Here is an 11787-nt window from a genome sequence, read left to right as displayed (position 1 = left end):
GGTTATGTAGCTGCTGCTAGCTGTTTTGGCTGTTGGAGACAGCTGTAAACAGCTATTTCCTGTCTGTGAACCTTGTTACATTGTGGCAAACTGTCAAAAGTACCACAGTCCTCAGAGCTTCTTGTGGGAGGGGTTTCACCACAATATCAGTCATACAGCGCCCCCTGATGGTCTGTTTGTGAAAAGAAATAGGTTTCTCATGTAAAAGGGGGTATCAGCTACTGATTGGGATAAAGTTAAATTCTTGGTTGGAGTTTCTCTTTAACTGTAAGGAGAACTGATGCCTAAGATAAGGAGAAATACTGTACATCATGGGTTAAGACAAATAAGGAGAGAAAACCATGAGATAAGTCACTTAATACAGAGGCTGGGTCTGCCTAGAGCCCAGCCTCTGTTGCTATGTAGCTTCCTCCAAAGCCCCCCCCCCTGCACGTTGTGAGACCCCATTAATCACAGCTGTGATGTCGACATGCAGCGTGTCGCAGCGCGCTGTGTTTACCTCACTAATGCCAGTCTTGCCGCTCCCCCGCCGCTGATTGGAGGGAAGGGACGCTGGCGGGGACCGGAGTGATTCAGGAAACGGGGGAGAGCGGAGACTGACAATAGTGAGGTAAACACAGCCTTTTATGAGGTCTCGCAGCGCGCAGGGGGGGCTTTGGGGGAAGCTAAATAGCAACAGAGGCTGGGCTCTATAGGCAGACCCAGCCTCTGTATGGGGATTGTGATGTAAGAACCCCGCCTCGGGTTCTCTTTAAGGATAAATAGTTAATAAGGTGTGATAATTCAACATAAAATCTTTGTGAATCAGCCTCTTTATCTAAAAAAATAATAATTTTTCAGCACTTCGCATTTGAAAAAGTTCTAACCAGAAGATTAAAAAATTTAAAAAAAAAAGGTAATACCAAACTTATTTTGAATAATTTCTTGCTTGATGGGAGCTTTACAGATATTTTATTGATAACGTTTTAAAATATCCACTCATATGCCCAGAACAATGTCGTTTTGGTAAGAGGTGTCACAGCAGAGCGCAGCATCTCATTCATTATCAACTACTAAAATGAGGCAACAATCCGAACCATCCCATTCAGCTTTTGACCCCGGAATGATATGTGTTGGCTTGCAAGCGTACATCCGCCGCAATGACGTCACCTTCTACTTCCCCGCCCTAGTTGTCTGCCCACTGTTTCGCTATTTCGCGAAGATTGAGCTCAGTGTGGCTCCGTAGGTTGAGGCAGATCGGCGCGGGAGGCGGAGGAGGGACACGCGAAGTGTGTATGTATGTTCACTGTGACTACCTACCTGCAACCTGCATTATATGCGTGTGTGTTCTGTGAAGGTGACTATCGCCCAGGCATGGGAAAGGACAATACAGCACTCAGCGGTGGCAGCTCTGCAGTGTGTTCTGTGTCGGGACACTTACGTCTGATAAAAGATTTAGCTCATCAAAATGTGCTGCCTGCCATTTATTCTCACGTCCGCTAACTGACCCGATTTTCTGTAATCCAGAATGAATAACGTGGTGGCAAGGAGGAATTGTGGGGATCAGCTGCAACGGGACATGTACAGAAATGCAATGCTTGGGAATTAATACAAAATAACCATTGCATTTTAGTCAATGGGAGGCTGAACTAGGGCTGAAGTGAGAGATTTATGGTGGCTGCCATATTTGTTTGCTTTTCATCATTACCAGTTGCCGGGCAGTCCTGCAGCAGTAGTGTCTGAATCACAGCGCTGAAATGAGCATTCAGCTAATCTTGTTAGAAACCTTTGGTCTGCATACTTGTTAGGATAAGTAGGTGCGCACACACGTCCAATTTTACTCCTGATTGTCGATTAAACTGGTTGTTTGAGGGAATTGAAGTGTAAACAACAGTCGTTAAAGTGAACCTAAAGGCAAGGGAAGAAAATGACTTACTCACCTGGGGCTTCCCTCAGCCCCCTGCAGCCGATCGGTGCCCTCGCGGCTCCGCTCCGATGGTCCAGGACCCGCTGGCGAACACTTCTGGTTTGGCCGTCACCGGCCGACAGGCATGGGAACGCGAGTGATTCTTCGCGTTACCAGCCTGTATATCGCCCCCTATGCTGCTATTGTGGCCGCAATAGCAGCATAGGGGGCGATATACAGGCTGGGAATGCGAAGAATCACTCGCGTTCCCATGCCTGTCGGCCGGTGACGGCCAAACCGGAAGTGTTCGCCGGCGGGTCCTGGACCATCGGAGCGGAGCTGCGAGGGCACCGATCGGCTGCAGGGGGCTGAGGGAAGCCCCAGGTGAGTAAATCTCATTTTTTTCCCTTGACTTTAGGTTCACTTTAAAACGTCCTGTACACACTGACCAACAAAGCGGCTGATATCTTAATTTACATGTCATTTAACCAACTTGACAATGGACTGGATAGAACAATGGATTAGTCGAAACAACTGTATGTTTGAACCTCTATTAGTTGAACAAACTACTAGAAGTCGTTTGTACACATGTACGGACCTGATAGTCGTTTGAATGACAGTTGGTCCAACTGATCTGCCAAGCGAATAGGGCAAACCAGCTGTTATCAGTCGATCAACAGTGCGTACACACATCCAACTTGTTTAAATGACAAGTCGGACGACAAGTTTGGCGGAAAATCAGGAAGTGTGTAGGTAGCTGTAGGCTAAAAATATTAGTGACAAAGAATCAGCAAGACTGCCAGGCAACTGGTATTGTTGAAAATAATATACTTATGGCACACTCTTTCCATTTCACTTTAGGTTCCTTTAGCTGTCCACTAATTATCTTCTACTTTCACCCAGCAGGGATCTGGACACGATCCCTTGGGGGAGTTCTGTCACTGTCACATTATACCACATTGCCTTGAGAAATGGGGACCCTGTGAGGCCCCCGAAACAATTGTCGGTTTACCATGTGGAATAGTGCACAATAAAATGTGCGTTGCATTTTGAATAAGAGACTGGTGTGCTGATGTATCCTGCTATGTGGAGGGATGATGTGCAGCACACGACAGGGCTGTGCTCGGACAAGGTCATCAGGCTGCCATACACACACTAGATTCTCACTTGAAGCGGTCTTTAGTGCCTGGCCAAGTTTAATGATTTAAAGGATACCTAAGGCAAGGGACAGGGGTTCAATTTACCTTTTCTGGGGCTTCTTATAGCCCCTTGCTGCCTTATTGGGTACATCGCTGTGGTTCTGTTGCACTCCAGTGTGCCACTGCAGCTAACGTGTGCTGACTAGAGTTTGACCACTTAAGGTCCATGTTTGTTACAGGCGTGTGACTCCAACACGGGCGTAGCAATAGGGGGTGCTGAGGTAGCTACCGCATCGGGGCCCTGAGGGGTCCACCCTGTATCACAGTATTAGCTCTTTATTGGTCCTGTGCTGGTAATAATCACTTCTATAGATGCTTTGAATAGCAGTAATCCTTAACACACTGTTCCCGTCCCCTACTTGCAACTCTGACACTGTGTCTGTCCTTGGCAGGTTTTGGTGCGCCATATCAATTGTTATGTATAGAGTGCTTGGGGGGGGAGGGCATGTAAAACTTGCACCGGGGCCCGCAACTCCTTAGCTACGCCACTGCTCCAACATTGTTGAATTTCCTTCAGTACAAGGCTAATTGGTTTCCAGTTATTTGTACAACATATGAAAGACTATAGTTTCATATGTCAATTTTTTTTTGGTGGGCCAAAAAGACTCCTGCAGAATGTCCTGTAAATAGGTGAATTTAGGAAATCAAAGATGTGAAAAAACTGCTGGTAACTTGTGATCCGATTGTGTATTTCTGACACCATCATCTAACACAACATACCTATGAAATAGCGACCATGAGACTTCGGCACAGGATACAGCTGATATACGGCTTACCCTGTTCCTGCATAAGTCCCAGCAGCGCTAATTACTATTCCTCCTCCAGGTAGCCGTGGATTGTGGCAAATGATGTAATTGGGTTTCCAGCTATTGCTGGTGGCCGAATTACAGTGTTTTAAAAGTAATTTGAGCTCCATCTTTTCAGGGCACTCAAATTACTCACTGAGCGCTGCTATAGCTGTAATTCTAATTACAGCCTATGGTAGCGCTGTTTTATCAGCACTCGCTGACAAACTCCTAGAAACTTGATAGGAGGCTGTAGGAATGCACAGGTGACATTGGTTGACCCCTGGAAATGAAAATCAGTAGGGCTCATGTGGAGTTGTGATGCAAGGTTACTTTATGATAGCCTGAATGCAAACTAAAGCAAAGGGTATAAACTGAAAGAAGGCACGAACTCCGGCACTCCACAGGAAATCTTCTTTTATTAAGGCCACAAAGCAACGATTACAGAAAGAAAGCCCCTACTGTCTACAGCTGTTTCACGTGATATTCACGCCTCTTCAGGGTATGTACACATGCAAAATTAAGCAAGTTACTTCAAATATGGCTAGATGCTCTATTAACACTAATCCAACTAACTGTGTCAAGAAATTGTCTTAGGTTTTGTATTTAGATGGCCTTTAAAAAAACAGTGCAGGTATTGTAGACTATTCATGCTTTCTCATGGTTTGCATCCTTAGCAATTTAATACCAGTGTCCTAAAGTGATATTCAATCTCAAGTCTTATTTCCTGTAAATAGTGTATGATACAACTCCTTTTTTCTGCCATTAATAAATGCTGTATGTGTGTACAGAAATACAACTAGAACGTGTATGTGTTGTTTTTTTTTCGAGTCTGTAATGTGCACAAACAATTAACATTATGTTGGGTTTTTTTTTTTCTTCCTTTGCTTTCAGAAAGAAACACAAAATGAGTCTGCGAAAACAAACCCCCAGTGACTTTTTGAAGCAGATAATTGGAAGACCTGTTGTGGTAAAATTAAATTCTGGAGTTGACTATCGAGGTAATATATGTGGACTCAGACTGTTATGTTAGTGTTATGGCTTGGTTCACGTGTATGTAGGTTCCCCTGGCATTTGTTTTGGGTGCAGGGATAAGACGGAAGATGCGCAAGATAATCTAGGGGAATATTAAAATATATATCCCCATACTGAGAACCTAATTTCTTTGCATGTAATCCTGGGTCATGCTATTGCCAACACTCAGATTACAGTGATTAAATTGTGCCACCCAATTCCAGAACTGGGATTAGCTACTACACACTTGGCGATGTGGCAGCACATCCATATAGTACCGATATGCCATACCACTCCAGGTGTTCATTGCAGTATCTGCTACACGTGGGGAGTAGACGTTCCTTTCTATGGGATGAATAGTAACACATCTAGTTTACAAAAACATGCACGGCAGTTTTCTGATTTGAGGAAACAGTCAAACCCAGATATGATTAAAGTGGAACTGAACTCCTGAACAGGACAGAATGAAAACTGAGTAATCCACAGTATATGTTTTTAGACAGTTTAGCCTGACTAAATCTTCCTCATCTGTGACTAATCACAGTGTGATCTCTACAGCTGTCTCATCTCTTGCCATGGTAGAGCTGTTTATTTGTAAACACAGGATGTTAATGATATGCCTGCTTTCATGAAAGCAGGGAGTAGACATACTGCAGATGCATTGCAGAATTTGTTTCAGCTGTAACAAAAAATGTTTTTCTTCAAAAGGTTATTATCCTGTTGCTTATCTTTTAGAGTAGAGGGGAAGTTTTGAGTTCAGATTCACTTTAAACATGGACACGTGAACAAGCCCATAGGAAAGCAGAGGTCTATTCTGCATGTCCATTGGTCTACTGCCATTGGCTCTAAGAAACAGCCCTACAGACAAACATAGCTGAATTAAGTACACTTTTTTATTTTGCTTAGTGGTGTAAGCTTTTCTTTTTTCCATGTATTGATGTAGTTAAAGCCTCTTTCCACCTACCAGTTTTACCCAATCATCCCATATGTTTAAATTTTGTTTTATCTATTCTCCTTGCATGCGCAAATATTGTGCGTTCCAATGGGTTTCACGGTTTGATTGTGATTTCTAACAGAATGGTAGTGGGGGAGGCGCAGTAAAAAAAAAGAAAATTTAAATTGTTGGCTTGCAAGAAAAACGTATAGCACCGTGATTGTGCGATTTTTCTTGTGCTCCCATTGACTTGACCAAACGCCAACATGCTAGGAAGAATATGAGAAAATGTAAACCCACTGTACATTCCCCAATTTGTGTGCTATAAATTAGTGATGTTAAAAGGCTCTTTCACAATGCTTGCATTGCTCTAACTCAGCGTGGCAGTACACTGCCCTAAGTTATTAAATGGCCAATTCACACTGTGCACATAATGCATTGCAGTTCTATTGTGCACTTTATAATGAAAGTGGCTCTAGATACAATGCAACATATTAACACATACACCTTCACAGAGCTTAGTGTGAATGGGCACTGAGTGAAAAAAGGTTTTAATACCTTGTTTATCCTTTCAGAAAATGTAACATTAGCTTACTCTTGCTGATTTGCCTGGAGTTGAGTTTTAACATCTTTAAAGCACACCAGACCTGAAGCAAAGCTACCTAAGGTAAGCTCACATGCATGTTCATGCTGGATCTACATACCTCTGTGCAATGTTGGGTAATCTCTTTGGAGAATTTAACTTTGAAAGTCAAATTTTTAGAGTGGGTGTCCCATTAGCGCTGTCGGGCCATCTCTGAGACACATGCTGACACTTGTGCACACCGATTACGCATCCAAATCCCTGTAGCCCATGGCTATGGTGAGTTAAGCGCTCTGTCCAGCATTCTGAATCGTTTTTTGTTTTTGGCTTTTTTTTCATACACACAAATCCAGAAGCAGCCTATTGATTTTTCAGCAGGCTGAGTTTCTGAATCTGTACTTATGAGCCCTTAGGGCCCCTTTCCACTAGCAATCACAAACAACAAGTATTGCGATTTGTCATCAATTCTGTTATGCGATTGCGATTTTTCATTTGCATTGCATTATCACTCTAAAAATCGCTCCAGTAAGGATACCCGAAGTGACATGATGAGGTAGACATGGGTATGTACAGTGGCTAGCACACAAATAACTATGCTGTGTTCCTTTTTTTTTTCTTTTTCTGCATGAAAGCTTTAAATATCAGGTATGTAAGTGGCTGACTCAGACAGGAAGTGACTACAGTGTGACCCTCACTGATAAGAAATTCCAACTATAAAACACTTTCCTAGCATAAAATGGCTTCTGAGAGCAAGAAAGATAAAAAGAGTAAATTCTTATTAGTAAGAGTCACACTGTAGTCACTTCCTGTCTGAGTCAGGACTGAGTCAGCCACTTACATACCTGATATTTAACTCTTTTATGCAGAGAAAGGGAAAAAAAGCAACACCGCATAGTTATTTGTGTGCTAGGCACTGTACATATGTCTCTCATGTCACATGTCACTTCGGGTATCCTTTGATCCAAGGGTCAAGAAGTGAAATTTTCTCAGTGATCATGGTCACCTGGGAGGGAGAGAGGGGGTGCTTATGGTGGGTATGGAGCGGAGGAACAGGCAACGCATAGAAGTATGATGATCCAGCATGAACTTCAGTACTTACCTTGGCTAGCTTTGCCTCAGGTCAGGTGTGCTTTAATATTACTGTTTTAAATTGGAAAATTAAGTCTAAACAATAGTTTTATGGTGTATTAGGGCCTCGTTCACAAAACACGCGTTGCCGTCCGTATTTCGGCAATGCGTGCAGGAGGCAGACGCGCACGAATATCAGAAGTGCATAGACTGCACTGTCTGATGTTCACACTGCATCTGTTCTGGACCAGTGCGGTCCACGAACGCGTGCTGCACGCATTTGTTGCCCAAACGCATGGCTGTCCCATTCACTACAGTGAATGGGAATTAGCCACGCAACGCATGCAAACGCAGATGGCGCGTGTTGGTTCACATTGTGTTCCGTTCTCACAGCCATCTCCTTTTAGTAATGTGAACGAGGCCTTAGTGTGTCTTTCACAGCTCTTTCTTCCCCTTTATTACAGGTGTATTGGCGTGCTTAGATGGTTACATGAACATTGCATTAGAACAGACGGAAGAATATGTTAATGGACAGCTGAAGAACAAATACGGAGATGCATTTATCCGTGGAAATAATGGTAAATGACAATTAGAAATTGCAATAAGAACCATTTTTGTCATTTTATTAGATCCTTGTATGTTTCTGGCCCATAGAATCAACTTTCCTTAAAGAGAACCCGAGGTGTGTTTACAGAATGTTATCTGCATACAGAGGCTGGATCTGCCTATACAGCCCAGCCTCTGTTGCTATCCCAAACCCCACTAAGGTCCCCCTGCACTCTGCAATCCCTCATAAATCACAGCCATGCTGTGAGGCTGTGTTTACATCTGTAGTGTCAGTCTCAGCTGCTCCCCCACCTCCTTCATAGCTCCGGTCCCTGCCCCGTCCCTTCCCTCCAATCAGCAGGAAGGGAAGGGATGCAGGCGGGGACTGGAGTTCTGCAGGAGACGGGGAGAGCAGCAGACTGACACTATAGAGATAAACACAGCCAGCTCTGACAAGCTGTTTGTCAGCAGCGTGGCTGTGATTTATGAGGGTTTGCAAAGTGCAGGGGGATCTTAGGGGGGTTTGGGATAGCAACAGAGGCTGGGCTGTATAGGCAGATCCAGCCTCTGTATGCAGATAATATTCTTCAAACCCACCTCGGGTTCTCTTTAAGAAACAAAATTCACAACTTACCAAAAGATGATTATTTAACCACTTCACCCCAAGGAGGTTTTTACCCTAACGGACGAGCGATTTTTCACCTTTCAGTGCTCCTCCCTTTCATTTGCCAATAGCCTAATCACTACTAATCACAATTAAATGATCTATTTCTTGTTTTTTTCACTGCCAATTGGGCTTTTTGGGGTTGTTGTTTGTTTTCAGTAATTACTTTATTTTCTATGCATTTTAAAGGAGGAAAAAATACACAATTACTCCAATTTCCTCCCCTTTATTTTTAATATTAGCACTGCTACTGTACGTAAAACACACATTATATCTGCCTATTTGTCCTGGTTATAACAAGATTTTAATTATGTCCCTAGTACAAAGTATGGTGACAGTATAGTATTTAGAAATAAAGGTGTATTTTTTTTTTTGGGGGGGGGGGGGGGGGGGTGTATTTGCACGTGCACACGAGTGCACGTGCGGGAGCACACATGCACGTGGGAGCGCGCACAGGAGCATGCACAGCAGCAGCAGTGCATGACGTTTGAAAATGTCCTGGAGCCATTACGAGGCTCCAGCAGGACGTTTTACTACGTCTGCATGTCACAAAGTGGTTAAAGCAGTCACAGGTAATGATACAGATTTCAAGTGACACTGAAGCAAAGAAAATGTATGATATAATGTATGTGTAGTACAGATAATTAATTGAACATTAGTATCAAAGTCTCATTTTTTTTTGTTTGTTTGTTATATAGCTGTTTTTCTATAACATTGCATCAGTCTCTAATATGTGCAGTTTACAAACTACACTCTGCATTTTAAACTATGAAACAGAGCAGAGCTAATGACCCTTTGAACTTTTCTGCCATAAAATGTTATGTTAAGTTGTCTTTCGCTGTTTATTTGATGTATACGTTCTTCAGAAAATAGCTCTGCTCTCTGACTAAATTAGTCAGAGAGCTCAGAGTAGCTCTTTTGCATAGCTAACAAGTAAAGTTTCTTAACTCTTCCTGTACTGGAAACAATATGAGACTCATATCTGTGCTACTAATGTTCTATTTCTTAGCTGTACTACACATACAAATCATTATCTTATAAGTTTATTTTCACTTCAGATTCCCTTTAATTCTCTGCATATATTGCAATGACATCCTGATTTGCCTTATACCTTCCTTTGAGGTGGGATGTGTATAACTCGCTCTCTATATAATGAGTGAGTCATTGCAGCAAAACTAGAAAAATTGTAGTGCTGGAAAATGATGCATGAAATGTGGCTTCCCACCTTATGCAATTTTCTGAATTAATAACAGATGTAAATCTGAAGAGGGTTGGTTTATTTATTTTATAAACCAAACTGTATACTGTTGCCACAGATTTTGCAGTTTTGTCATACTCCACCTGTCCCGAACAGATACACTTTTGCCACGATTAACCTCTTGACGACCAGCTAACGCCGATCGGCGTAAACTGGTCGTTTGCCGGTTACCATGGAAACGGCTGCTCGATCGAGCGGCCTTTCCATGTCAGTTCACGGAGGGTGTCTCCGTGAACAGCCGGAGAGCCGCCGATCGCGGCTCGCCGGCAAAATGAAAACACGCGGGGAAGAAATCCCCGCTGTTTACATCATACGGCGCTGCTGCGCAGCAGCGCCGTAAGGCAGATCGGCGATCCCCGGCCTCTGATTGGCCAGGGATCGCCGGCATCTGATAGGCGGAAGCCTATTCTTCAATGCGCAGGACGGAACTCCGTCCTGCGCATTACGGAGGGAGGGAGGTAAGGAGGCAGAGGGCGGAAATGGTTGCGGAGGGGGGCTTTGAGGACCCCCCCCCGCGCAAAACGCGGATGGCCGGCGGCGATCAGACCCCCCCGGCAGGACATCCCCCTAGTGGGGAAAAAAGGGGGGGAAGTCTGATCGCCCTGGCATAATACTGATCTGTGCTGCGGGCTGGAGAGCCCACGCAGCACAGATCAGCCAATACAGCGTTAACGTTCAGTTACAAAATGGCATGTTTATAATGAATGCAACCCTAAAAGCAGAGGAAAAGTTGCCAGCTGCTTATAGCATTGCAAAAAGCAATACGATCAGATTATAAGCCACTGGAAACATTTCCAAGGGAAGGTCCCACCCGTTTCCACTACATGCAGAAGCAGCATTGTAATGACTGCATTAGTCATTTTAAGAAACATCTGATGACCCTTCAGATATTGGAATTGGCTGTTGTTTGTAACAAACCACAGCTATAGTATTCAGTAAGCATTTTGGACTAGTCCATCTCTTCCTGCATCAAAATGTTTTGTTTGTGTTTTATGTTTGCATAGAGTGAAGAGAGGTTAGAAGGTTTTTAGCCTTCTAATGGAGTCTGTGGAACAGAAACAGACAAAACCGACAGGAACACTGATACAGGGATTTGGAGGCAATGCCTCCAAAAGGGGAAGGTAAATACAACTGATAGATGTTGCTAGAACAGGTGCACTCATTAAATTTTCTCAATCAAAAATTTGACTACAACTCACTTTTTCTACTGATGCCAGATCTCAGGCAGGAAGTACAGGCAAATCACCCCAATGTGACACGCACCACAGTAACACTTGCCAGAGGTTTTAACTTTTATCAAGTGCTATCCAAAAAAAGAATATGTCGCTGGAATTCTACTCGGCAAAGTGATGCAAAATGGAAATTTTTTAAATGGGAAATGTATGCTACACTGTGTTTTTGAGCGATGTTATTGCTTCCTACTAATACACCTTTTTGTTTTTCATCTACAGTATTGTATATAAGCACACAGAAGAGAAGAATGTAGATTTTGATTTTTTTTTTTTTTTTTTTATATTTGACACTGTCCAAGGTCTGGAAATTAAGTTTCCCAAGTGGCTTTTCTTTTCTTCTTTTTTTTTACATTTGGAAAAGTATATTTTTCTTTGTAATATTAAAAAGTGACTGTCTGACTGCACAAATCATATTTATGTTGTTTGGGGCGTTTCTGAGTAAACCATAATCTGATTTTGATTCAACTCTCATTTGTTTGTTTATTTTAGTGATTTTTGATTCTCAGTATTTAGAAAGACAAGTGATTCACTCAGATCCAGTAAGCATGCATTAATTAGTGCAAAGTTCTTCACCTTACTGGACTCTTGATTCAAATGACAAAGGTGGTTATCTTGCTGC

At 43.0% G+C, this 11787-nt stretch overlaps 1 protein-coding gene across 4 annotated transcripts; it reads left to right on the top strand.

Annotated features, from left to right (window-relative positions):
• Positions 1–1172: 1172 nt before the first annotated feature.
• Positions 1173–11633, top strand: LSM6 (LSM6 homolog, U6 small nuclear RNA and mRNA degradation associated). Of its 4 annotated transcripts, none has more exons than XM_068269751.1 (4): positions 1173–1272; positions 4764–4870; positions 7933–8046; positions 11388–11633. In XM_068269751.1, exons 2-4 carry the CDS (start codon positions 4777–4779, stop codon positions 11420–11422), a joined length of 243 nt encoding a protein of 80 aa, XP_068125852.1. In that variant the 5' UTR covers positions 1173–1272; positions 4764–4776; the 3' UTR covers positions 11423–11633. The 4 variants fall into 4 exon arrangements, with proteins under 4 accessions (XP_068125852.1, XP_068125860.1, XP_068125870.1 ...); XM_068269759.1 differs by having other exon boundaries at positions 1182–1276; XM_068269769.1 differs by having other exon boundaries at positions 1201–1272; positions 4768–4870.
• The last annotated feature ends 154 nt before the right edge of the window (positions 11634–11787 follow it).

Source organism: Hyperolius riggenbachi, chromosome 1 (assembly GCF_040937935.1).
Source record: "Hyperolius riggenbachi isolate aHypRig1 chromosome 1, aHypRig1.pri, whole genome shotgun sequence".
Taxonomy (NCBI): domain Eukaryota; kingdom Metazoa; phylum Chordata; class Amphibia; order Anura; family Hyperoliidae; genus Hyperolius; species Hyperolius riggenbachi.
This window is presented reverse-complemented; position numbering and strand designations above follow the sequence as displayed.

Excerpts from the sequence above, each read along its gene's own strand:
- LSM6 (XM_068269751.1), top strand. The coding sequence starts at position 4,777 with ATGAGTCTGCGAAAACAAACCCCCAGTGACTTTTTGAAGCAGATAATT. Across the intron at positions 4,871-7,932 it reads TTCTGGAGTTGACTATCGAG|GTGTATTGGCGTGCTTAGAT; the intron begins GTAATATATGTG and ends CCTTTATTACAG. Across the intron at positions 8,047-11,387 it reads ATTTATCCGTGGAAATAATG|TATTGTATATAAGCACACAG; the intron begins GTAAATGACAAT and ends TTTCATCTACAG.